A 24,969-nucleotide genomic window follows, 5' to 3' on the forward strand; every position below is an offset into this window, starting at 1 on the left:
ACTTTACAACAATAGTTTTATAAAATACCACTAGCATCCATCACCTCACCATCTTTATGCTGAGCCAGCGCCTATTCTTCGCATCATCACAGGGCTTCCGTTTTCATACTTTGTTATTTTTTTATTCGTTAGGAATTAGGAAAAAGACAATACATTGTCTTAAATTCCTAACGAATAAAGAACATACATGTATATTTCAACTATTTGTGCATGTTTCAATTTTCTTTTAAATTTAAAATATATTTTAAACTAATAATGTCGGCATTAGAGCCGTATAATAATGAAAAGAATACAGTTTTTATTTGTCTATCTATATAAACGGTTCTCAATATTCAAAGAATAATAAAGAAGAAAATGAACATCATTATGTTTTATAATACAATATCTAAGATAATATTTAGCAAAAAGGTTGACACAGGCATAATATTTTTGTTTATACTTTCGAAATCCTGTGACAATCGACATCAAAGGAACCAAATCGCCGTAAGTAAACAAATAAAGAATATTTCGCAAGCAGGCTTGCAAAAGGGAAGAAAGTAAATCGGGGAACGCTTGCCTACCGAGAGGGTACGATTTGGTATTTCACTAGACATGGGAGCGAAAGAAAACAAGTGGTACGTAAAACGTAAAGAAAGACATTACTTCGCTGGGTCAGAAAATCTGCGGAACAATTTCCACATCAGGCACTTTAAATCATTCGCCCCGTCTCACATTTCATCCATAAATATTAAATCTTGTCTGGGTCGGTGGGATAGAAAAAAGAGCTCGTGTGACATTTTCCTGGAGATCTCGGAATCGGTCGATTTTCCCCGTGACCGGGCAGGCCGTGTTTATTGAAACACTATTTCTCAGTTGGCCGCCTCCGCTGTCATTAGTGATCTCGTCTCGCCGCCGACGTGTTAATGATCCCATGAGAATCATTTCTCATTGTTGCTTCCCAGCATTCGTTATCGTTACGAAGCTAACAATAATATACGTCTTAACCCTTAACGTAAGAGTTACGACTTTTTAACTGTTTTGTAGTTTAACTGTTTTTGTAGTACCTATGTACTAACTCGTATAAACAGAACAAGAATCAATCAGTCAATCTGTGTAGTTTTAACTAACCGTAAAACAACGCAACAATTTTATTTGTGTGTGTTTACGTAAATATAAAATATTAAAATCAGGGTCTCATCTGATGTTTCCGACTAACCAAATTTATACAAATTTATAGGTTACTTTACACTACTACACTTATGATTTACGCTGTCCGTTGTACCGTGGTTTAGTCGTATAGCATTGGTGATATTCCTATAAGTACACATGGGCAAATTGTAGTGACAACTGCGTTTCGTGTTTCTCTAACGATTCGCAATGTGTTGCAGCGTTTGTTTTACACAAAACTAGGCCTTGTAAATGTACTTACACATAGAGGTTTACATAAATAGGTACGACTTATAAATGATACTGTGTACGTATAGTATTATTAATAATTTACATGAGCATGTCAAGGAAACGCGGGTTCTTGACAAAATACCCGGTAGCGTACGCCGGTGCGGTAATCGGCTTGTGGCGTAGGAGACGGGTGGGTTTACACGATTACAAGTCGGCAAATTTTTGCCCGTCCAAACGATCTTATAATGAAGTTATATCTTTTGGCCGATGCATGCAAATCGTAATCATTGAATCTTATTACCGGACTTTTTATGTTTCGGACATTTAAAACTTAAGAGTATGTAAATCGTCCGTGTTTGAAGTGGCTAGTTGTAGTAAATAAAAGCTGTTTTAGAGTCAAATCCAAGTTAAAATGCATAAAAACTTACTGTTTACTAATTGTAGTTAATTGATGGTAAATCGTGGCTAATGCAGCTGAAATGTAACATTGCTATAGAGATGATTCAAAGCCAGGACATGCATAAATACCGAATAGATTAGAATAACTAGGTATTTAAACATTTTTTTAGCGTTACATTTTTGTTTTATGTATAACGTACTAATAGTAAAAAGGAGACTAAATATATGTTTTTTTTCACTGCCCCATTTTGATTGAACAATCTATGTAATGGTTGTTTTAGAGATCCAACATCATATTCCAGGCGTAAAAGTTAAATTTTACAGGCCACTACGTCCTATAAATCTATGGACACTCGTACTTACTAATGACTACGTTTACGAAAGCTTATCACTGTCAGCCCTGCGAAACTGCATCGGCTGTTAAATTCTAGCAACCAACTGGAACTTTTAATTGGCAGCCACGGAATATTGTTATCAAATCGCCGAGCACCATCGATACTCTATCGAATGGGCTCGAAGTTTTCTGCCGCTCTTCTACCGTTTTAAGTGTTCAGGATAACGATTTGATCTTGGTTACATTCAAATTGCAGCGATTATTATAATGTAATGTTTACCCAGGTATTGGCTTTTGTGTTTAATATCTGGGAGACCGAGCTTTGCTCGGAAAACATATAACAACTCAAAAATGCATGTTTTCCCAGCGATACAATACAATACAATACTCTTTATTGCACACCTCACATAGTTTACAATAAATGTACAGAAACATAGAGTTTACAATAAATGTACGGATATAGGTAGCAACAGGCGGTCTTATCGCTTAAGAGCGATCTCTTCCAGATAACCGTTAAGACCTAGCTAGATTGATTTTTCGCCCCCGAAAACTCCCATATAGCAATTTTCATCGAAATCGTTAGAGCCGTTTCCGAAATCACAGAAATATATAAAAATACAAGAATTGCTCCTTTAAAGGTATAATACTACTAACTATTAATGTTTGGCTGTGACATTTTATACACCTTTTATTAACATCGGACATGTGCAGTAGGTTATCGTATCTAGAATGGCCTTTCTTGCGCAAGAACGTGGCGTATGAATTCTAACGCATAGCGTTTTGCTAATAGTAAAATGTCATCTCTACCCGAACGTTCAGAATTAGACTATATTATTATACAAAATTTACGTACTTGTCATATTAGTAAGGTATGAGTAAAAACCTTTATATTTTTTACTTTCATACAAGTCATAAAATTGTGACTTGCGTCAAAGTAAAAAATATGAAGTTTTTTCGTTTCATTTCAATCCAGCAAGTCCGTGTAAACAAGCCACACGTTAATTAACTCATTTCATAGTTGTAATGTATATTTAAAGAAGCGAGAGTGCCCGAGCGAGGTGATTCATGCATAGGAATGGACGGCACAACTTTGCCACGGGTAAACTTTTAATAGTGCCAGTACTTGAGTCACCGAATCGCTTTAGGTACTCAACTTAGCTTTAAAAATATTCGCTGTAGCAGAATCCTGTTACTATTTTGTATTTTCAATAAACCGGAGTAGGTGCTTTGTTCTCTGTTAATCGTGGGGATCTTATACATCTCCAAACTTAATGTATTAACCGTGGAGACTATACGTCTCTGTAGTATTGTATAATATTCTTGACTTGGTACATACTAGTTATGTATTCTGTAGCATCAGTTTATGAGGCTGTTAGCTTAACAGTCCAGACGCGATTTATTTATTTAGTATACATTTTATTTTGACTACTTGGACAGGCTTTACACCTCCAAATCTTATTAGTATTAGTACTCTGACATTGGGGACCTTTTACATCTCCAGATTTAATGTATTTTTAACCATAGAGACTATACATCTCTATTATATTGTAGTAATAATTTATTTTAAGATTATTATAATGTAATGTTTACCTAGGTATTGGCTGTTGTATTAGTAAATGTTATGTATTTTTCATGTCACTAATGTTACTATAAATGTTGTATTGACTTGTAAAAGGGCCCTTGAGGCATACTTGCAGGACACATTTTTGAATTTAGAATTTTTGACTTTATTAATTTCTATTTTTGACCTTTTAAGTCAGTATTTAGGTTTTCCGTATCTGCAAAACAATTTATTTGGAAAGTCTCACTTTTCCACAAGATTTATGATTTTATTGGCGAAGTAATCATTAAATAAAAAAAATGATTTCACATTACGATGGAAGTTATAAAATCAAATTCATACAATACTATAAATTCTATACAAACCTCAACTTGAGGTATATTAACAGAAGGTAAGGGAAACGGGAGTTAAAAGATGGAAACCAAAAGGTCTGTTAATAAAATTCAAAACGATCTACTGTCCAATTTAAAAAGCTATCCAAACAAGTTAAACAAATAAAAATAACAAACTAAACTATATCGTTGATAATAAGAGCAGCTTCACGTAAACATTGTGCCGAATAGTTTCATAAGTTTTTGAATGGGTCATTTTGCGCGCCCGCGGTGGAAATCCATAAAATGAGATAGCCAAATGGTTTTAGTGGTCCTAAAAGTAGCAGTAAAATGTGGAGTGCCCTTACAATGAATACCTCTATAACATCATGATTGATTAGATAGATAGATAGCTGTGAATATTTTAGTTTTCTTGTTTGCTTATGAGAGATATAACATTTTTTGACTAAAATTGACTTTTGAGTGCGTCTTGCTCTATGATGCAGGTATACTTTGCACTGAGCGTTTTAAATGAGTAGAATGTACCGTTCCTTGTTTTTATATCGTTTTATTACCCTATTATAAGGTTTAAGAATCAAGATATATTGCTTACTTTAGGTTAGGTTAACAGCACTTCGGAAATGAGTAAATTTAACAAATGACCGGGGACATTCCCGCAATGTCACAAAATTGAGGATATCGAGCTTTAATCATTTCATTAGAATAAACCCCTAACTAAATGGCTTAGGGAGTGCTCCGCCTATCAGTTTCATTTTGAAAAAAAGTACGGAACGTTAACTTTTAAAGTATTTATATAACATAACTTGTGCATAGAAGATGAAAACTTCTCAAGTTTTAAGCTACACCGCCGTGACAAGTGAAATAAGCTTGTAAAATATGAAATAATTTGTTTGAAGCAGGCTCAAGAGGGCTCCTGAGAAGACTCCGGGGCAGCGCCAAGCCGGCCTGCGGCGCCGCTGATTTGATTGATCTTCCCGACCAGGTTGCCACGTTTTTACTGTTAACGTGAGGGAAATAAGGAAAAAAACGCCGAACGTAATTAATTACTTTATTTGGACATTAATGACCCGGTCAAAGGGCGAGGTAGATTAGTGTGTTTTCGACGGACGTTTGCGTTTGCTTTCGTCTGTTACTTATGTAATTGGAATGTGCGTGTTTTACGTGATGTCCTTGTTGAAGCGACAGCTATGTGTGACGACATCCATCAACAATAAATTTGGAGAAAGATATCTAAGCAAAGCGACAGTAATAGCCATATTCATGTAAGTCGTGTTGAGTCTCCTCTTATACCTACATTCCTGGAGTAAGGAGTTATGTTAACGATAAAACAACAACATTTTTTTTCTTCAAAAAAGCGATATCTATAAAGCTAGAATATATTATGCTGAAGCGATCGACATCAAAATCATAGTGATTTGTTAAGATTTAATTATCCGTTTTCTCCCGAAGTGGAATTTCATAGAAAAAGTACCGTTATTTCGTTAGGATCGCAAAGCTATTCTTCCCTCTAAAACGAGGAAAAGGGAGATGTTATTGGTCCGATTAAGTTGTTTAGGAATCAACAATTCATTAAAGAACATTTTAACTTTCAAGTTGTGAAACGTAAACTAAAACTTGACTGTCGCTATATTCTTATTAACCAAAGTGTCAACTATAAAGTTTCTTTAAGTAAATAATCTAAACCTGTATCTTTAGGTATTTAAAAGAATGTAAATAAACCACAATTAGGTTTGGGCAAGAAATGTCTTCAAGTCAATTTAAGTTGATTTGCCAACAATTACAGAAGTTTTATATCTTACTCAACCTAACAATGAAGCTGCTATAATCGTGCTATTTGTTAATAGTAATATATCGGGATCCTTTGATTAATCAATAGTAATTTAGCTTTGTAATATTTGCTATTACTACGCCCAAGTAAAGAACCTAAAACGAAATCAAATGTTTAGCCATTTGAGGGTAGACGAAAACATTTTACGATTATACAATGAAATATGTTAGAAGTCACAACGATAAGGAACAGATTCAGGCAGTTTTCTATTTGATGGGTTACTGATAAATGTTTCAAGTACCCGAAAATTTAAAAACATATTGTTTACATTCATTGAACTACCTGAAGATACAGACTATAACCTATATATACCACGCACAAATGTGGTCGACAAAGTATGACGGTATCAATATTAATGACTAGCAACTCAACTACTTAAAACAGCCAGAAGAGAAATAAAACCTGAAAACGATACGAATAAATTACTATTACTACTAAAGGTCACCTTCAAAGTACGCCTCATTTTATTTCCCCAAAATATCTCCGCAGCACCAGGCGCTCAAACAATACAAAGAGAGAAAAAATAAATAAAAAAACATTTTAAAAACTCGTCGCCATTCCGCCTATGAGTTCCAAATGAATATTCAGAGAGACAGAAGAAAGGGTGTCCTTAAAAAGGCACTGCCCAAATTTGCACAGTGGAAAAAAGACGGAGCAATCGTGAAACCATGGAATAGCAAATAAATAAGCAACGCAGGGACACGTCCCTATTTAATTATGAATTAAGGCTCGCTGTAATGAGATCACAATGTAATTAAGATTACTGCGCCGAGGTTTTTCAGCCCGCCCTCGACTAAACGGCTGGCGAAACTAACGTGGCCTCTGTCTCTTGCCCACCTTTTTTCATTAATTTTAAATGGGATCAAGTTGATTAACCAATGTAATATTAAATAACGTGTACTAAGTAAATATAGGTGCCTCTAATGTAATTCTGCAGCTATGCCCATTACAAAGCGGATTATAAAATCAGATATATTATGACAAATATATAGCTCTTCAGTTACTTTGTTTGGAGTCAAATGCGAAAGATACAATAGGTATACAATATTTCAGCTAAGGTCATAATTAAAAAATTAAGGAATGTGACTTACTCATATCCGCATAAATTAACTATATAAATAATACAAAACCGAAAACTTAATCTTGTTTTTGAGCCTAACGGCCCGATTTGAACTTAAGATGCGTCAAACATTACTATTACGTATCTTAAAGTAACGTAACTTCGTAACGAATCGAGCCGATAATTATCAAAGCACAAGAACCTGAAATTATCAACACAATACGTAGTCAATCTATTTACTAAACCTATTTTCTCTTTGTATTTTAAACGGTTTAGCGATCTAATAAACAATATGCTGTAGATCCGTCAGAAGTTTTACATCAAGGCCGATTCGAACTTTAGATATTTCGTCTTGATCGTGATAGACGTGATTTTAATGTCTGTGCATCTCGCTCGTACGAATGGACATGTAGACGCACATACATACAGGGTGATTTTGGGGTCGTGATTTCGAATGCCAAAAATATATTAACATGGTCATTAATGGATAGACATGAAGATCCAAAAGAGAGGTATGGGCACTGTGAATGTCTTTTGTTTAATGTGGTAGGGCACAGCATAGCGGATGTCATTCCAGATCTAAAGCAGAGCCCAACTGGGGAAGTACCTCTACCTTACAGAAAACAACCAAATAATACTAGACCCTACTCATAGTGTTGTGTTCCTGCCGGTGAGTTAGGTTGCCAGAGCTCAACCAGGGTGCGGGGTGTTAGGGTCGGCAAAGCGCATGTAACTCTTCTGGAGTTGCAGGCGTCCATAGGCTGCGTTAACCGCTTACCACCAGGGGTGCCGTATGCTTGTTTGCCACCGACGTATAAAAAAAGGTCGTGTAAAATGTGTCCTGTTTCACGTTTCGTCTAGTTCGGGGCCTCAGGTATCCAATCCATTAGATATTTTTTCGCGATTTTGTGTCTCAAGGGGAAATTTGTTTAGTATGACTATCTTAACACATTTGTTACATTCATAATCACCCCAACATCACCCAGAATATCAACAGCAGGTAAAGACAAGATTTCAAAAGTTCGAATAAGCCTCCTGTAGTATATTGCTTGACGAGTACGTCATTTGCAGGGATGAAAGTTCGGCGGAGTTTTTTCATTAACTTATTTGAAAAGCTCGTTTAGTAACTTTATTGTCAATTTTCTTTAATAAAATAATCCGTGATGTTTCGCAAAAAACTTGTTAATTTTTCCTTACTGACTCCTGCTTTCAACGATTTTAACTAGTTTTTATTATTTAGATTTATACGGAACTTTAATTGTTTGGATGATCTCTTAATATTTTTTTGAAACGTGTATACCATACGGTACGATATCGTATAAATATGCTTATCGTACAGTTAACCAGATGAAAAATGTGCTTATCATTTTAATTGCCATCGCATAATCCAACGGAATTCGTTATCGTTACAATTATCTTGGTTCATTAAACGAATCGAGAACCAAAGTTATTAAATACATAAATTACTTGCAAATAACCAGTGCGCTCAATTTGGAAACCAAATTAATTCATCATCATCAGCACACATACGTGCGCTCCCTTATCAGGATCATCTCTTGCATGCATCTCTTATTTACACGGGATCTATTTACACATGTCGATTTCTTGCGTGACAAAATATTGAACAGAGAAATTTGGTTATCGTCACTACGTTTTCCTTTATCGAAATAATTACCTGTACAGTTATATGCATTATATTGCACCACGTAGCCTGTAATAATTTAACACACAATAGTTATGCTCTTTTCGTTGTACACTCAGCATCAAAAGTAGCGTATAGGACTATGCGTCGAAAGTATGTATCATTATCTGATAGCTTAACAAAATAGAGATGATATACGTCTTAAACTGTTGCAGATATTTTTGTACACACACTGTCGAGATATATCTCTATTTGGAGAAGTATCCGACCGTGGCAGATACTTTTGGCGTGTCGTTTCATGAGCTGATTGTACAAGTGAAATTGAAGCCAATGCAGGTAACTTTACAGTAAAAAAATCAGGAAACCAAACTAAATATGAGCCAATGATTCAAGCCTACGAACTCCGGTTTTTAAAGCGCCTGCTTAAGAGTCGAGCGAACCCGCTGTCAAAAAGCCGCTCCTGTCGAAGTTACGATTTCATCTTAAATGTCATTTTGGAATTCGATTGTATGGAGGCGGCTAATTTAGTGTGACTCTTAACTCGTCCACTAATTATCTCTTTTATTTATTAACTCATTAATTAATTACCACTTGAAAAGCTTTATTTCGCATACAATATATTTACTTTTCCACCTAGGGTGGTAATGACCGGTGTCACCGCGGTGAGAAAATGCCTCCCTTTTCAGGGACGCGTCTTTACTTCATAATTTATGTAAAAAGCATCTGCGTTACATAATAGGGCGTATAAAAACGTCGCTATTCAACATCAAGCAGCGGAGGCTGACGGTCTTTAATTTATTTTGTAATTAGTCTTCCTAGTTTTGTGAGAAATTATTATGTCTAATTGAGTTCATGTTCAATTCTGGAGACACTTTTAAGTGCGTTCAGATCTGCGAATGAGTCATGACTTATGTGAGTCGATGCACGTAAGGAACATTTTGCAAGCGGGGATAATCGCATAACGTGACGTATGTTTGATCTTGACACACTTTTACACATATCGACAGCGCCAAAGTTTTAGGTTTGCTAAACAAAAAAAATCTCATTATTTTTGACTATATTGTAGAGCCAGCTGCAAAATGGCATGGACTTATTATGAATGAATTCATTCTTAAAGTGGCCATGCAATTTTGCGGCTGGACGTAGAAGCGTGTTAAATAAATGTAATACATTCTAGAACTAAGTATCTACTCGTGCTTTATCGCAGTTACTTTACAACATTGTCAGACTGCTCTTACTTAAATACACTATGACAGGGTACTAAAATGTTTAGATACGTCCTACATTAATTCATTCTCGGGAATTAAGTGACGAGATGAGAATGAAAAGGAAGTTGACATATAATATATGTTAACGATTGAAGTGATTTTTAGTATATAGGTTAGGTTTAGTACTCCCATATCCTAAAAAGAACTATTAGGTAGTGCAATTTTTTTAATTTCAGGGAAAACTTTATATCAATTATAATATTCTTGTTCATGAAATGTATAAAAAAAAGTATCAAAACACGCAATCGGTATGATTATACGAGCGATATTACGATTGTAAAGCATGTAAAAGTATAAACACGATTTAATATCCACAACAAATGCGTCCTTTTTCTGGTAGCCCGGCTAGCAGGACTAAACAAGTGCCCTGTTTGTGTACTGGGATTTATTCTCAGTGCTCTTACACTGGCGCGCCATGGCGTGGACGTAGTGTTATTTACGCATCCAGTCTAAAGCGACCTTGCGATCTGTGACAACTGGTCGTAATCTGGGAGCGAACTTATGCTGGTTTCCAGACCCCGGATTCCTCAGCTCTCTTACCTACGTACAAGTATATGCGTGAAACTCACCTACCCGTATTTATGTAAATGTACAATGAAACTACATTTCGGCGGGAAAGAACTAAAATTGCAACTTGTTTGTTTTCAACGTTGATTGTTCTATTACGTGTTTGTTAAAATTTTGTGTACAAATATAAATAAACGTAAGTACTAATTGAGTAATACAGTGGAGTAATAAAATTCATTACAGTATAATTGTGTCGATAGACATTTAAAATATACGTATATTGGTCTAAAAAAAATATATGGGTCAAAATATATGGGTCTGGTGCCCAAGTTAGCCCGCAGACTGGGGCTCATTTCTCGAATGGTATTAGTCTAATATTATTAGTGTGTTGCTATGATAACCCATATGACTTGACAGTTCATAGACTAATAATATTAGTCATACCATTCGAGAAATAGACCCCTGGACGCACTAGACATCTAGCTATGTAACGAATTAGCTTTTAATCGTGACTTAATCCGCTTTGGTGCTTCTCCAGAACTCTAAATAACCTATATTCACATTCAAATGTCATACAGAGACCATACACAACAACAATCGTGTGATTAAATAAATAAGTTCAAACATAAAAAAAAGAAAATTTAATTATATTTGCGCCGTATCAATAAGATTATGTTCAAATATATTATATCACTTCATGTTCGATTGGGAAAATTATCGTTTACCCTGGCATCGGAAGACGGGTGAGATTATTAATAATTTTCCCCCGAATTCACAAGGGAAGCCCTTCGGGCCACCTTCCCTTTTCTTTTTTTATTTTGGTCGTTTAATGTCTAGCCTTCATCATCTTTTTGTTAAAAACAAGAATATTTACTGGCAGGAAGCATTCGTTTGAAAGGTTAGAGCGCTTAAGTGGCGATAGTCTAGGGGGGCACCATTAGCCTATTATAACTAAATTTTCTAATCAACAATGATGTTTATTTGTATAAACACCTATCGCGTGGTAATTCAAATACGCGACAACATCACAGCGACAGCGATCACACGGCTGTCAAAGTCGAGTTGCATAAAAAATTCTGCATTCCAGTTTATCGCGAGGGTAACTACATAATGAACCAAACATCTCTTTTTGATATTACTTGATAGATAGAGACAAACGATTGACATATAAGTTGAACTAGTGTTTACAAGACAGAGTAAAAGTTACCTTTTTGGCGGCAGAGTCTTGGTTGTTGTTGTCGGCGTGGTGCGGAGCGGCGGGCGCCATGACGGTGACGCCACTCTGCGACAGAAGCTCGTCGGAGCCTCTCTGCAACAACGACATGGTACATTTAAATAAAAACATAACACAAACTAAACAAATACTGATAACCTACCTTTCCTTTATATATCGGTTTAATTGATTCCAAACTCAATCAAATCTTGTAAAATAAATAAGCAATATTTAAAGTGAGATATTTTACGTCGGTGTATAAAATAAGTAGGTATAATTAACTAACCGACTTTTAAACCAGTTTCATAGAAACCTGATTTAAATTCAAAGTAGCTTTAATAATAAAAACAAAAAGAGAATCGAAAATATTTAAGCTGGCAGACTTTGAAGCGATTTGGTGTGAAAACCAATTAATAAGGTTATAAATAAAGACGATTAATGTTTACGCCTTATTACAATGCAACAAATTGCCAAAATAGACGAAATTGACGTCAACTATTCATTATGTGTGTTATGTCTATTCATAATATAAACAATCGGAAAACTAAAAAAAGTAAACATTAGATGCTTACTAAATATAAAGGTGAAAGCTAATACTATAATAGCATTAATATGCAATATAAAATAATCTACCATAAGCTTCGCTCCGCCAAAAAAATATTTCGTAACGTTGAACCCGGGGATCAATCTCAATTTAAGACAGCGAAATGACAAACCGCCGTCGTTAAACACACCGGGCGAAGTATAAATCACGCAATGTAATAAAGCAAATGTACAAATGACAGAGCGACGGAGACGCCGCGACTCGCGGCATACTCGCACCTGCGTGCGCTGTCGCTCCGCAGGCGCATCCGTCAACCCAGACACATAATAAACCCAGAACACATCACTCTTACCCTTCCTCGTCCCACCCGAAAAAATACAAACCTGTCAACGCAACTTACACTAAATCGGCAGTGATTAAAATAATCCAAGACGTAAAAAAACAGATTACACTAACAGCGGGAATCCCATTTAGCGGCATAAAGCTTTCATTGTAGAAAAAAGAACCGTTTTCTCTGAAATAAAACCGGTTTCCGCGAGGTGCTATTCCTTAGAGTAATTTCGGAGAGCGCATGTAATAATTGCCCGAAATTAAATAAAATTTTTCACAACAAAGAAACAACGGGGATGGAAATTTTATACTGAAATTGCAGATTCTGCGGGAAGGGAAGGCAGTTTTCGTTTACATCACAATGTTTCTGTTTAATGGAGAATAATGTCGGTTACGGAGATCGTGGTGCATTCTCCGTTAATATTGAATAATCGGACCTCTGAATTAAGGAGTTTTATTTCAGCTTACGTGTGTTTTTCGCAATACATTATAAAGGTAAACATAGAGCGTCGTCTTTGAAAACAAGATTGAGTTCATTTTTAATACAGTACGTATATGAAAATAAATACTTTATTTATTAATTATGTAATTAGATTTTTATGGTCAAATGTGACTCCTAGAATCTGGCAGAACTTCAGTAAATAGCTTCATCACCGAACGCTAGAGTACCCGTTACTTATGATTAAATGCCGATAAAATTACAATTATTTCGCAACGGGTTTTCGATTAATTGCATTGTGAAAACACTGGAATTAATTATTAAATCGTTCTATAAAAATAAAACTTACACGTTCGACTTTATGAAGCGCATTTATGTTGGATTCTTATTCCATCGTTTTATACTAAAACGTTTCTCCAATATGTCATTTGAATGAACGTGATACGAAGGGCCTTCATATCAGAATAGCTGGAATAAAATATCCATGACATGAAAAGAGAAGTTTGCTTAGATCAAGATGAGCGAGCGGTCCAATCCCATAGATTGTGGGTCTCTACGATATGTTTACGTGGCTAAAGAAAGAAACTTCAAAATCTTTTCATATCGATGCGTATTCGCATTCTATTACTGATATTAAATAGTATTGAGGTTTAGTAGTTTATATTACTTATTAGGTTATAGTTATAGCATAAGCCAACTATGCTAAAGCACTTGGGGCCATTGTAAAGTACATGTTAAAATACAAATAATACCTCCTTCTTAAAAAAAAATACAATAACCCAGTTAAAATAAGATCTGTTTCATACAAAATGTACATACAGAGAGAGCAAACGTAATTCCTGAACATCTACCCAAAATATGACGATGTACCTACGTTTGAAGATGCAACTATCTGTTTTTGAAAACCGTAATGTATATCGAAAACAGTTACAATACTAGATAATACTATTTACTTTAGCTTTAGGTAAATAAGATACATTTATTTGCCTAAAGTATCTAGTAAAACACAATGGAATTCTTAAATTACGTACTCGATGATATTAAGTTATAGACATGTTTATCAACATCTTGACCTTTTGTCAGGGCGGTTTCAAACTAGAATATTTATCTGTCGCATTACAGTTTCCTAACATTTGGTTTTTACGCGGTTATACGATCGTTACTTTTCCCTACATTTGATCTATACGCGCGGACGCGTACGCTCGTACAAAATGCTAGTTTGAAACCGCCCTTACCTACTACTTATAAGGCATCTGTTTTATACAAGTACCCTTAACGATGTCTGCTGTTGATAAAAATAAAATATGAATATTGTAACGAAGTAGTGATATCATTATGGCTACACGTAGATTTTCATGTTTTCTTTATTATAATCAGTTTATTTTACGTTGCCTCCAAAACTACAATCCTTATTGCTGCAAGAAATTAAATAAGTTTATCAAAGCCAAATTTCAGCTTTCTACGGAACCATATTTCAGTAGATACAATATAGGATTAATTTTAGAACAGAACGACCCGATTGGAAGAATGATTAAGACATATTTAAGATCTTGGAAAGATCTTTAAAAGATCGATAACTAAACGACATGTCAAAATTGACGTTTATTTCGATTCCGCTGTGATCCCAATAAGATCTATCTACGATATTTCTAACGTCAAAGTGACATTGGTTGCCCGAATCTAAATTAGAACTTACCTAAACAAGAACTTATCGTTATCATTTCACATTCTTCGAATGGGGCCGGAAGTCGTTTAGTATCGTTAATACGTATTAACAGATCCATCAAAAGATAATCCTCACAATATTACAGTGATGAAAAATATTATCACCACTATAAGGTTACGAATTACTATAAAAAAGTACCTCTTTCAGCGTGATAAATATGGAAGGCATGCGATATTATAATTTTCTTGTGCTAGATTCTGAGCTACACCGCGGGCTGAATGACCGATGTACGAAAGCACGGATTTGATAAAACTACAACATAGACCAAACTCTAATGAATATAATAACTGCAACACAAACAAAGCCTAATGAATATAATAACTGCTTGCTTAAAAGCACGTTAGTTGATTTTATGTTTTTAAATGATTTTAAGCAATTTAACGCGGTGACTAATTCGAGAGGCCGTATTTTGGATCTGGTGCTGTGTAATGAGGATGTTGTTAGAGTCTCGGAAAGCTTGTCTTCGATTAAACACACAGATGTTTTTCACCCGCCGTTAGACTTAATAATTAAGTTGCCTGGTAAAATAATACCTAGGATAAATAAGTCCAGTTCTAATTTTAATTTTCATAAAGCTGACTATGAAATTATTGTAAAGGAGTTAAATAAAATTTCATGGCACGACGTACTCGATAAATACAGCGATATAGATAAAATGGTAAAAAGGTTTTACGAGATTTTGCGTGATATTGTCAAAATAAATGTGCCCATGACTAAATATCATCGCAACCGTGCCTTTCCAGTATGGTACTCAAATCATCTAATATATCTTTTAAATAGAAAACACAAATATCACGTTAGATTTAAAAAGTACCAAAATCCACTAGATAAACTAGAGTTTGATTACCTGAGGGTTGACTGTGAAAAGATTATGAAAGCATGCTACAATAGTTACATAAATTCGATAGAAAAACAGATTAAGAAAAATCCTAAGTATTTCTGGACCCATATTAAAAACATGCGTAAAAATAGTTCAAATTATCCACCAGTTATGTTGTATGAGGACAAACAGGCTAGTAATTCTAGAGAGATTAGTAACCTGTTTGCAGAGCATTTTAGTTCAGTTTATGATGACAGCGACACGAGGAACCAACCAAACGTAAGTGGCGGGGAACTAGCCGAAATACTGATGGGAGATGAATCTGGGGAATTGTCTTTCACACAGTTTGAGGTTGAATTACAATTGCGAACGTTAAATGCTACGAAGGGTAAAGGGCCAGATGATATTCCCCCCGTATTTTTAAAAAACTGCGCGAAATCACTTTCTGTGCCACTTATGATTATATATAATGCATCTCTGAAAGCAGGGATATTTCCATCGGTGTGGAAACGAGCCAGAGTTATTCCGGTATTTAAAAGCGGCAGTCGTGAATTAGTTTCAAATTATAGGCCCGTTTCCATATTGTCTTCGATGGCCAAGGTTTTCGAAAGGCTGGTTTATGTTGCACTATTTGATCATGTCAAAAGTATGCTCTCTCCTTATCAACATGGGTTTATGCCCAAGCGATCGACTTGTACAAATCTTTTTAGCTACGTCACCAGCCTTACGGAGGCTGTCGATGGTGGTTATCAAGTAGACGCGGTTTACACTGACTTTTCGAAAGCGTTTGATAAGGTTAATCACAAAATCTTAATTCATAAGTTGCACAAGTTTGGCATTGCAGGTAGTTTACTTAGCTGGTGCCATACTTACCTTCAAGGCAGGCCTTCAACTGTGGTAATAGAAGGCACTCAGTCTGACTGTTATATTGCACTCTCCGGTGTACCACAGGGGTCTAATTTGGGGCCATTATTTTTTAACATATTTATTAACGACATCACCTATGAATTTAATAATTCGACTGTATCGCTGTTTGCGGATGATTTAAAATTGGTCCGGGTAGTAAAAAATCAATCTGACGTCCATCTGTTACAAGAGGATGTGGATGTGTTGGTAAAATGGTGTAAGTCTAACAAAATGGTGCTTAACCCCACTAAATGTTACCACATAAAATTTAGTCGGAAAAGAAACCCTATACCATCAGAGTACATTATTTTTAACGAAACTTTGCAAGAGGTCAATGAAATAAGAGATTTGGGTGTCATAATAGACAGCAGACTACGCTTTGTGCGTCACATAGATAAGACAATAAATGCTGCCTTTAAATCTCTAGGGTTTGTGTTAAGATGTGCTAGGGAGTTTAAAGAATGTTCTACAATGGTGACCCTTTTTAATTGTTTTGTGAGGAGTAAATTAGAATACTGTAGCGTTGTCTGGAATCCTACTTACAAAATACATATTGAAAGGATTGAACGATTGCAAAAAAGGTTTACTAGACATCTTGCTTATCGCTGTGGAACAGGCTGCCAAGCATATAACGCTAGACTTAAACAATTTAAACTAATTTCTCTTAGTAGTAGGCGTACTATGCTGGACCTAATGTTCTTGTACAAACTTCTAAACGACAAGATTGACTGCATGCATATTGTTAGTCAGATAGGGCTGAAAGTACCGTCTCGTTTACCACGTTATCCTTGTGCCTTACTCTATGTGCGTCGTAGTCGAACTAACCTATTGGCTCACTCCCCTCTGCCTCGCCTGGCTCGCCTATACAACAAGCATGCTAATAATGTCCCTTCTTTGGATGTGTTTCACGACAGTGAAGCCTCATTTAAAAACAAATTATTATCTGTTGACAACCTCAGCTAGCTCGGCTAACTTGGTTACTTTTGTGTGGAAAATTTATTGTTCGTATTAAGTAGACGTTTTGTTAATTAATATCATATTTATATTAAGGTCTTATTCTGAATCTTAACTTAAATAATGCATGCTGTGATTGCCTTTAAGTGGGGGATCAATTATAAATGTGCTCTTTTAGTATGTAAATTATAGTATGTGAATTGTATCTTCTGTTGGTGATCCTAATAAACAAATAAACAAATAAATAAACTCCGAAAAAAAATTCATCACTACACCTTATAAAATAAAGGCCCCCGCCGCGTTTGTCTGTCTGTTTGTCTGTATGTTCGCGATAAACTCAAAAACTACTCAACGCATTTTCATGCGGTTTTGCGGGTCGTTAGATATATAATGTATCATCATCATCTGCATGCTAATCTGTTCTGCCAGCGATACTACACCAAACTACATGTAAAAATAGCATATAGCCTAGAGGTAAGAAAATACGAGCGTTTGACGATAGAAATGAAATATCACTTCGGCATTTATGACGTCATTGTTCCTGAGAGCGGTTCTGATTTGAAAAAGGACAAAAAGGCCGTACAATCGGGTATATGCGGAGTCTAATAATTTTTATTGCTATTTCACGAGCCCGAAGTCGGATTTAACTCGGCGTGTGTAAATTATGATTTAATTTAATAACCTTTGAATGCGTACACATAAAACGTTTTTATGTGAGATAATATACTTTTCATTAATGGTCGTGTGTTGCTCAGGGAATTTTATTCACCTTCCGGGATCAACTTATTTGACGGTATTTGGGGGTATTTGCTTGGTATAATATAAATTTCGCTAGACACCACGTGATCGTGCAAAATACAATAAAAAGTTCAGCCAGCTCAACATTTAAATACACTGTTAACAACAAATTGAGCAGTTTTGTGACTCCATGCAATGCAGATGCGCAAGTTTCCAAAAAATTTTGAAAAGTTCTCGGAAATTACAGGAAAATTTCACAAAACAATGAAAACTCTCATTTTGGAAATGTAAATTTCGAGTACTATACAAAAATACGGGAAGTTTCCGAAATTATACCGAGTGGAAATTTTGCAATTTTGGAAACTTTCTAAGGGCACATCAGTACTCCTGGTTCGTATCCAACAATAAGGTAGATAATAATTTATTTTTCCAATCAAATAAAGTGAGAATTTGTAGGTATAAAGGTTTATAGAGGTGGCTGTACAAAAGAAACGAGTAGTAAATACGAGTAATAAAATGTAATCGAGAGTCTCAAAGAAAGCTTTGCTGTTTGAAATTCTCTTGAAGGGACCAGAAAATTGTTAAAATAGAATTTCAAAAGTATAAAGGAATTGCACTTAGAACTAATGGATTAAATACAAAAGTCTCAAAGCCACTAATTACTAAAAACAACTGAAATAAGAAAAGAACAGGGGAACACGAACAATTTTTATATTTCTTGACTTTGATCAATTTCAAGCTACTATTACATTGTGTATTTTTGATATAACCGCAAACGCAAACTAGACGTAGGTTTTAGTGCTATAAAACGATTCTGAAAGTTTTTTTTATTTAGTCTTAACTGCCGGAGCATAATTCATTTTAGAATTTCTTTCGAGCGGCAATGCATATCGTACATCATCACTTGTGACAATTGTGACGTCGCGTCATTAAATGCGACGTTTTGAGTTAAAACAAAGAAGTGATACATTGCTTGCTGAATTATTTTATATGGAAAAATGAAAGTCGTCTATTTTTTATAAAACCTATGAAAGTGTGTTTATTAAAGCCAAAACTAACTACCCTTTGGTTATGCGGTCGTATCAAAAATACACGCTATAGGTAAATAAATTCTTGCGCTCGTTGAAATGCTCGTGCATGAAGGGTAATATTAGTTAATTAAATCACAACGTACATTTGTTTTTTGCGACGCTATTCCTATAAAATACGCGATCGAACTCAAAAACTCAGCAATGGTTTTAGTTTACATACATACTTAAATATAAATTTCGCCTACCTGTTATCGATATAATATACTTGTTCTCGATAATAAATCCAAGAGTTAGCATAAAAATCAACCCAAATCCCCGAAGTGCTAGGACCTTCTTATTTCTCTAGACGAAGATCTCAAAGGGTTCAATTGAAAGAGTCCTGCGACCGCATGTGGCACATCCGTCTCCCGCCAAGAAGCAAGTAAAATGTCGAAATTAACGATCTCGATAATATTTGCCGGCTCTGGAGCCACCAGCGCGACTCGTTATTAATTGCACCAATTTGTTCCGTGCTTATAACCGGCATTAGTCAAGGGCCCACCCGCTACGAATGATTTTCGCACTAACTTCATAATCGATATTCGCAAGTGTCGATTGTCGAAACTTTTTGGCCCAACTTCGATATTAAGACCGTCTCGAGTCATTAATAAACTAAACCGGCTCGTTCCTCCTTAAGCAATTTTAGACACTACAATTACTTTATTAATAAACGTCTATCCAACTTAATGTTCAACACGTGGCTCTTGTAATCAAAAATAAAAATAATTATACCTAAGAGACGCAATTTAAGTTTTATGCACAAGGGCTTTATTTCAGGAGTGGTTATAAAAATTCTTCAACAATATATTCTTGACGCAGTATGAAAGTTGAGAATAGTGATAACTAGGAGGCAAACCTCTTAGCCCCAGAACAATATAAGGAGACATTACTCCTTGTCACAACTCTACTTTATAGGGAAAACAGCGGCGAGTTTGCAAGAACAAAGTTAAAGTAGGGGCTGGTAGGTTTCTTAATGAATAGAGACGTCAGCCTTAACCGCTCGGCGCAGCTCACATAATATTATCAACTTCGTCCACTGTGAACTAATCTTGTCAATTTGAAGAGCGAGTTGCTTAAATTTCAATACCCGCTAATAATATGAATAGGTACTGATTCTTAGCGTGTTATTGTTAAATTATAGGTTGATTGGTAATTATGGGTTGGTTGAGGTGTACATAGGCTACGGAGACTGCTTACCATCCGGCAGGCCGTATGCTTGTTTGCCACCGACGTAGTATAAAAAAAAAAAAAAATTTAAATCGAATAGTGAGGGTGGGGGTAACGAAATATAGGGAGGATTTTCTATTGATCACACTTTAGTGGATGCATTTTTGGTTTATTTACAGTTCTGTTGTATACGAGCCCCAATATTAGATCTCCTGTGATTATAATGTATGTACAACTGTGGCGTAATAATTATACCTAATATACAGGTAAATATTAAACCACAATATAAGATGAGACACTTGACAATAAACGATCATACGCCTAGTTTGCAAAAAAAGTCACGTTCCTAAGTAAAATTATGCATAAACTTAAACCAGTCCATAATAATATAGTCTAGGCAGTGTCACAGCGGCCAGATTTACTACATTGTTAGCGCAAACTAATCCGCGCTTGAGAAAAGTTGGACTATAAAATTAAAGCGAAGCAGCGGGGGGAGACAAAATGCACCGTTTAGACTTTCATTTGCACACAAGGATTCGTTAAGCGTGTTTCTTCTGGTCTAAGTACTAAATATATTTCTACATATTGTCTAGCATGTTTAACTGGCCTTTGACATTTGGGCAAGATAAAATCAATCTGACTTTGTTACCAATAAAGCCCGTAGCTTTTGGATAAATTCTTATATCCTTACAATCCTTACATTTACCTATTCGTACATAAAAGTAAAAATAAACTGTTCTGTTTTAGCAGTAAACAATCCCGCTTCCATTTGTATATGGACTGATTGATACGATTGAATGCTATTAAAGCATGACATCGGTTACAAAAATATGCTTCGAACGAGTACACTGTCAATATTCACCCGACCATATTAACGCATCGATTTTATTTATTTATAACGGGTTTGAATTACGCGTTGTCCTTCATTTGGGTACGAACTGACGGGGATAAAAACTTCCGATCCCTTAATTGCGTTTTTTTAATCTATTTACTGAGTAACTGCATCTATTATACTTACCTAATGATAATATTAAATGCGATGGAACGAAACCATGGATAAAAAAATCACTCAAAACGGTTTAGCGGCGCCTAGGTAATAATTTACCATAAAATCGATGCTTCTATAACGCAAATAAATAATTATAAATATATTATGGGCCAGTCTTACAAGACAATGAAAAACTCTTGATAAAATACTACATACTGAGGTTTTGTGTCATTAGAAATCCTGCTCCTATATTTATTGTTACTACATACATATCTGTTTTCAAATAGGTAATTCATCAAAAACAATTCGCAACGCGGTCCCAAATAAAACCGGTCAATAAGCCTTTCGCAATCGATATCACTTGACTCTCCGAAGACAACAAATAGGTTCTTTATATCAATGTAGGAAGGTAAAAATTCCCCTACTCAATGGGCCGTGCGGAATCTAAAGCGATCGTAATTCCGGCGGGCAATATTCTGCTTTTTCATATTTTCCTTCTGCCTGGCGAATGTATCGCACCCGATACACGGCCGCGATTTCGTTTGTTATTTTGAGCCCTCTCACGCCACTCCAATTTACTACATCGACACGTGAAGCATACGTTAAACAAATATAAGGAATTGCTCCGCTTCTTAACTCTCGAGTACATTATAGATTTACGATACACTAGATGCGGAGTCGACGCATTTGTTAGTCTTAATAATGCTAGTGGATGTAGGACTTTATCTGTCTTTTACTTACCTGTTAGATGTAAAAGCTGAAACTGTCTTCTAATAGCTTGTACAAGACATTACAATGTATAAAATTGTATTAAAATATTATCAGAATATTCTCAGACGGGTAAGTAATAGAACGTATACAAACCTATAATATATCACTCTGAATGTATAAATTCAATTTGTATAATTTTGATCGGAATAACATTCAATTGCAATAACATGCAATATGTATAACAACGAATTCTATAATTGTAAATTGTATAATAAACACTACATATATCATTGTTTACGATAACATTAGAAAGGTATAACGTTGAAAACAAATATCATACATTAAAAATAAGCGCCTACTATTTGTTAGGTGCAATTACGCAGATAGCGTGCATAGTTGCACCTTTATTTTTCTAAACTGGTATTGCAATAGATGTGGGTAAGAATAAAATAATCTTAAATTTATTACTAGTTACTTTGAGTTTGTAGTGATAGAACGCAATTAAGTGGAGTTAAGTTTATAATGGAATCGTACAAATGTGAAACATTTAAAAGTGCTAAGGGAGGGATAAAGTTGTTTATAAATGGCTATAGTTATTGCAAGAATCGACAAGTAGATAGTAAATATTACTGGATTTGTGAATTGAGGCATAGGGAGCAGTGTAAGGCTCGAGCCATCACAGTTACAAACGGCGAAAGTGATCTTCATATAGTTAAAAAGGTAGATGACAAAAACGACACGTTTTTTTGGTCAACTGCATGTATTTTTGCAAAATATAATGTACTTTGCATTGCATAATCGATTGTTTTTTTTTCCTCACTACCGAAATTACATTATTTAAATATATTTTTGTGTGTTAGTTAATGAACAGATACAGTTTTTAAATTATTATGAAATGAGCAATGTATTTGAAACATCTATACTATGCGAATTTATATTTCAACGTAGTTTGCTCCGTATTTATCTATTACAGATTGCAGCTTTTTTCTGTGGTAATTCTGGTGCTAATTTCTTTATCTAGAGGGTCACAGTTCTAACCTAACCTAACCCACTTTTCTGTTAACAGTTTCTTTTTCCGAAGCCTCAGAGTTCTAACCTAACCTGCTACCTATTCAGGAAACAATTTATTTATCTAGGGGGTCACAGTTCTAACCTTTTTTTTTTTTTTTTTTTTTGATGACCCAGGGGGAATCCGTTATGGATGCCACTGGCCCGGGAGAAGCCAGTGGGTATGTCCGACTCCCACGGACTAAACCCCCTGGGGTGTTCCGGCGCTCGCTTTGTTGGCGGGGTTTCGGGAACACGGTTGCAGGCCACCGATACCCCGCCGGCGTTGCCCTTGCGGGCCCAACTTTTGTGGCTGCTCGAGCAGCCTACTCCGCTGAAGGCACCTCGGAACACGTGAGGGCCTTCCAGCTCGGAACCTCTTCAGGCGAGTGATGGAACTCCCGACCCATCACCCGCAGGTTCCCGTTAGGGCGGCAGCATCCGGCCTGCGAAGGCTCTTCGCCGCCTGCCCGGCCTCCTGTGGCGCTGAGGGAGCGAGTTTGCGTCATCCTCGCGCATTCGTTCTGCCGCCTCCTTCTGTGTCATGACGGTGACACTGAAGGAGGCCACTGCCGCCCATGCCTCTTCACTGTCGACCATGTGGCGGATTAGCGCCGGCAGTGAGAGGTCACCTCCTAGAGCCGTGGACAGGACAGCGCGAGGCTCCGCCCACGCAGGGCACTCTTCGCGCGTATGTTGGGCCGTGTCCACGGTTCTTCCATCACAATGATGGCACGCTGTTGTCGGCTCTCTCCCTAACCTCTCACACAGGTACCATCCGAAGCAACCGTGCCCCGTCAGGAGCTGCGTGAGATGAAAGGAAGGTATGCCGTGTTTTCGTTCGACCCATTCTTTCAGAACGGGCCGAACAGCGGCCACCAGATCCCGGCTAGCTCCCGGAATCTCCAGTTGTTCCGACCATTTCTCGTAGAGGTCGTCTCGCGCCTCCTCCCGCCATTTGCGTACTTCTCGAGGAGCAGGCCAGTTACCTTCCTCTCTTGCACCCATTACCCGCCAGTAGACATTGAATTGGACCTCAGCTTCTAGGTCCCATGGCGGGCTCCCTGACAACAGGCAGGCTGTTCTGTGTGAATTGGTGCGGTACGCTCGAGCCACCCTGAGAGCTATGGCCCGTTGCGGTCGTCGCAATATGGCCGCAGTACGAGGCCTCAGGGTGTCCGCCCATATTGGAGCTCCGTAAAGCGCCATTGAGCGCACCACGCCAATATATAGGCGTCTGCAGTTTCCTCCTGGTCCACCTAAGTTTGGAAGGAGACGCCCGAGGGCTCCGGCTGCAGCCATTAGTTTCGGGGCCAGGCGCCGAAAATGTTCTTCGAATTTCCATCTGCCGTCGAGGACGAGTCCAAGGTACTTCATCGTCGACCCGACGGCGATGGAAGTGCCTCCCACAGTGATTTGCGCTCCTTCTGGTGGCTTGTTGCGAGGTCCATGCATGACTAAGGCCTCGGACTTATGTAATGCGACCTCTAGCCCAAGTGCACGTATCCTGTGTACGATATAGGCTACTCCTGCTGTGGCTAGATAGGTAGCCTCCCTGTGGGTTCTACCACGGGCCGACACGAGGGTGTCATCAGCGTAACATGTGACGCTGATCCCCCGTCACAGTTCTAACCTAACCTAACCCACTTTTAGCAGTTTTTTTCTAGTAGTGTGTTCTATGAGGTTTGAAATTCTAGGTCATCCTACTAATTTTACTACTTAATTATATAAGATGATATTTATATTTTAATATGTATATATTATGACAGTTATATGAAATGAGCTTAACTTATATGTATATTATACCAAACAGCCATATGTATGTCGTATGTTATATTATTTTTATGTTATACTAATTGAAAGTATACGTTTACTTTATTATACATAAGATTAGTATACATTTTTAACGTTTGTAAACTGAAATTATTCCAAAAGTGCGTATATATTATAGGACGCACCCTTCTCAGATATCGTAAAAATATGCATTAATGGCGAGTATATAGATATA

At 36.6% G+C, this 24,969-nt stretch overlaps 1 protein-coding gene across 9 annotated transcripts in view; it reads right to left on the reverse strand.

Moving 5' to 3' along the window:
- The window catches only part of LOC133520104 (polypyrimidine tract-binding protein 2), a 673,469-nt gene that overhangs the window by 55,119 nt on the left and 593,381 nt on the right, over positions 1-24,969 (reverse strand). For all 9 annotated transcript variants that reach the window (XM_061854416.1, XM_061854421.1, XM_061854419.1 and 6 more), the window contains one exon: positions 11,516-11,617. In XM_061854416.1, coding sequence (XP_061710400.1) covers positions 11,516-11,617 — 102 coding nt within the window. The remainder of the gene's footprint in view (positions 1-11,515; positions 11,618-24,969) is intronic.

Source organism: Cydia pomonella, chromosome 7 (genome assembly GCF_033807575.1).
Source record: "Cydia pomonella isolate Wapato2018A chromosome 7, ilCydPomo1, whole genome shotgun sequence".
NCBI lineage: Eukaryota > Metazoa > Arthropoda > Insecta > Lepidoptera > Tortricidae > Cydia > Cydia pomonella.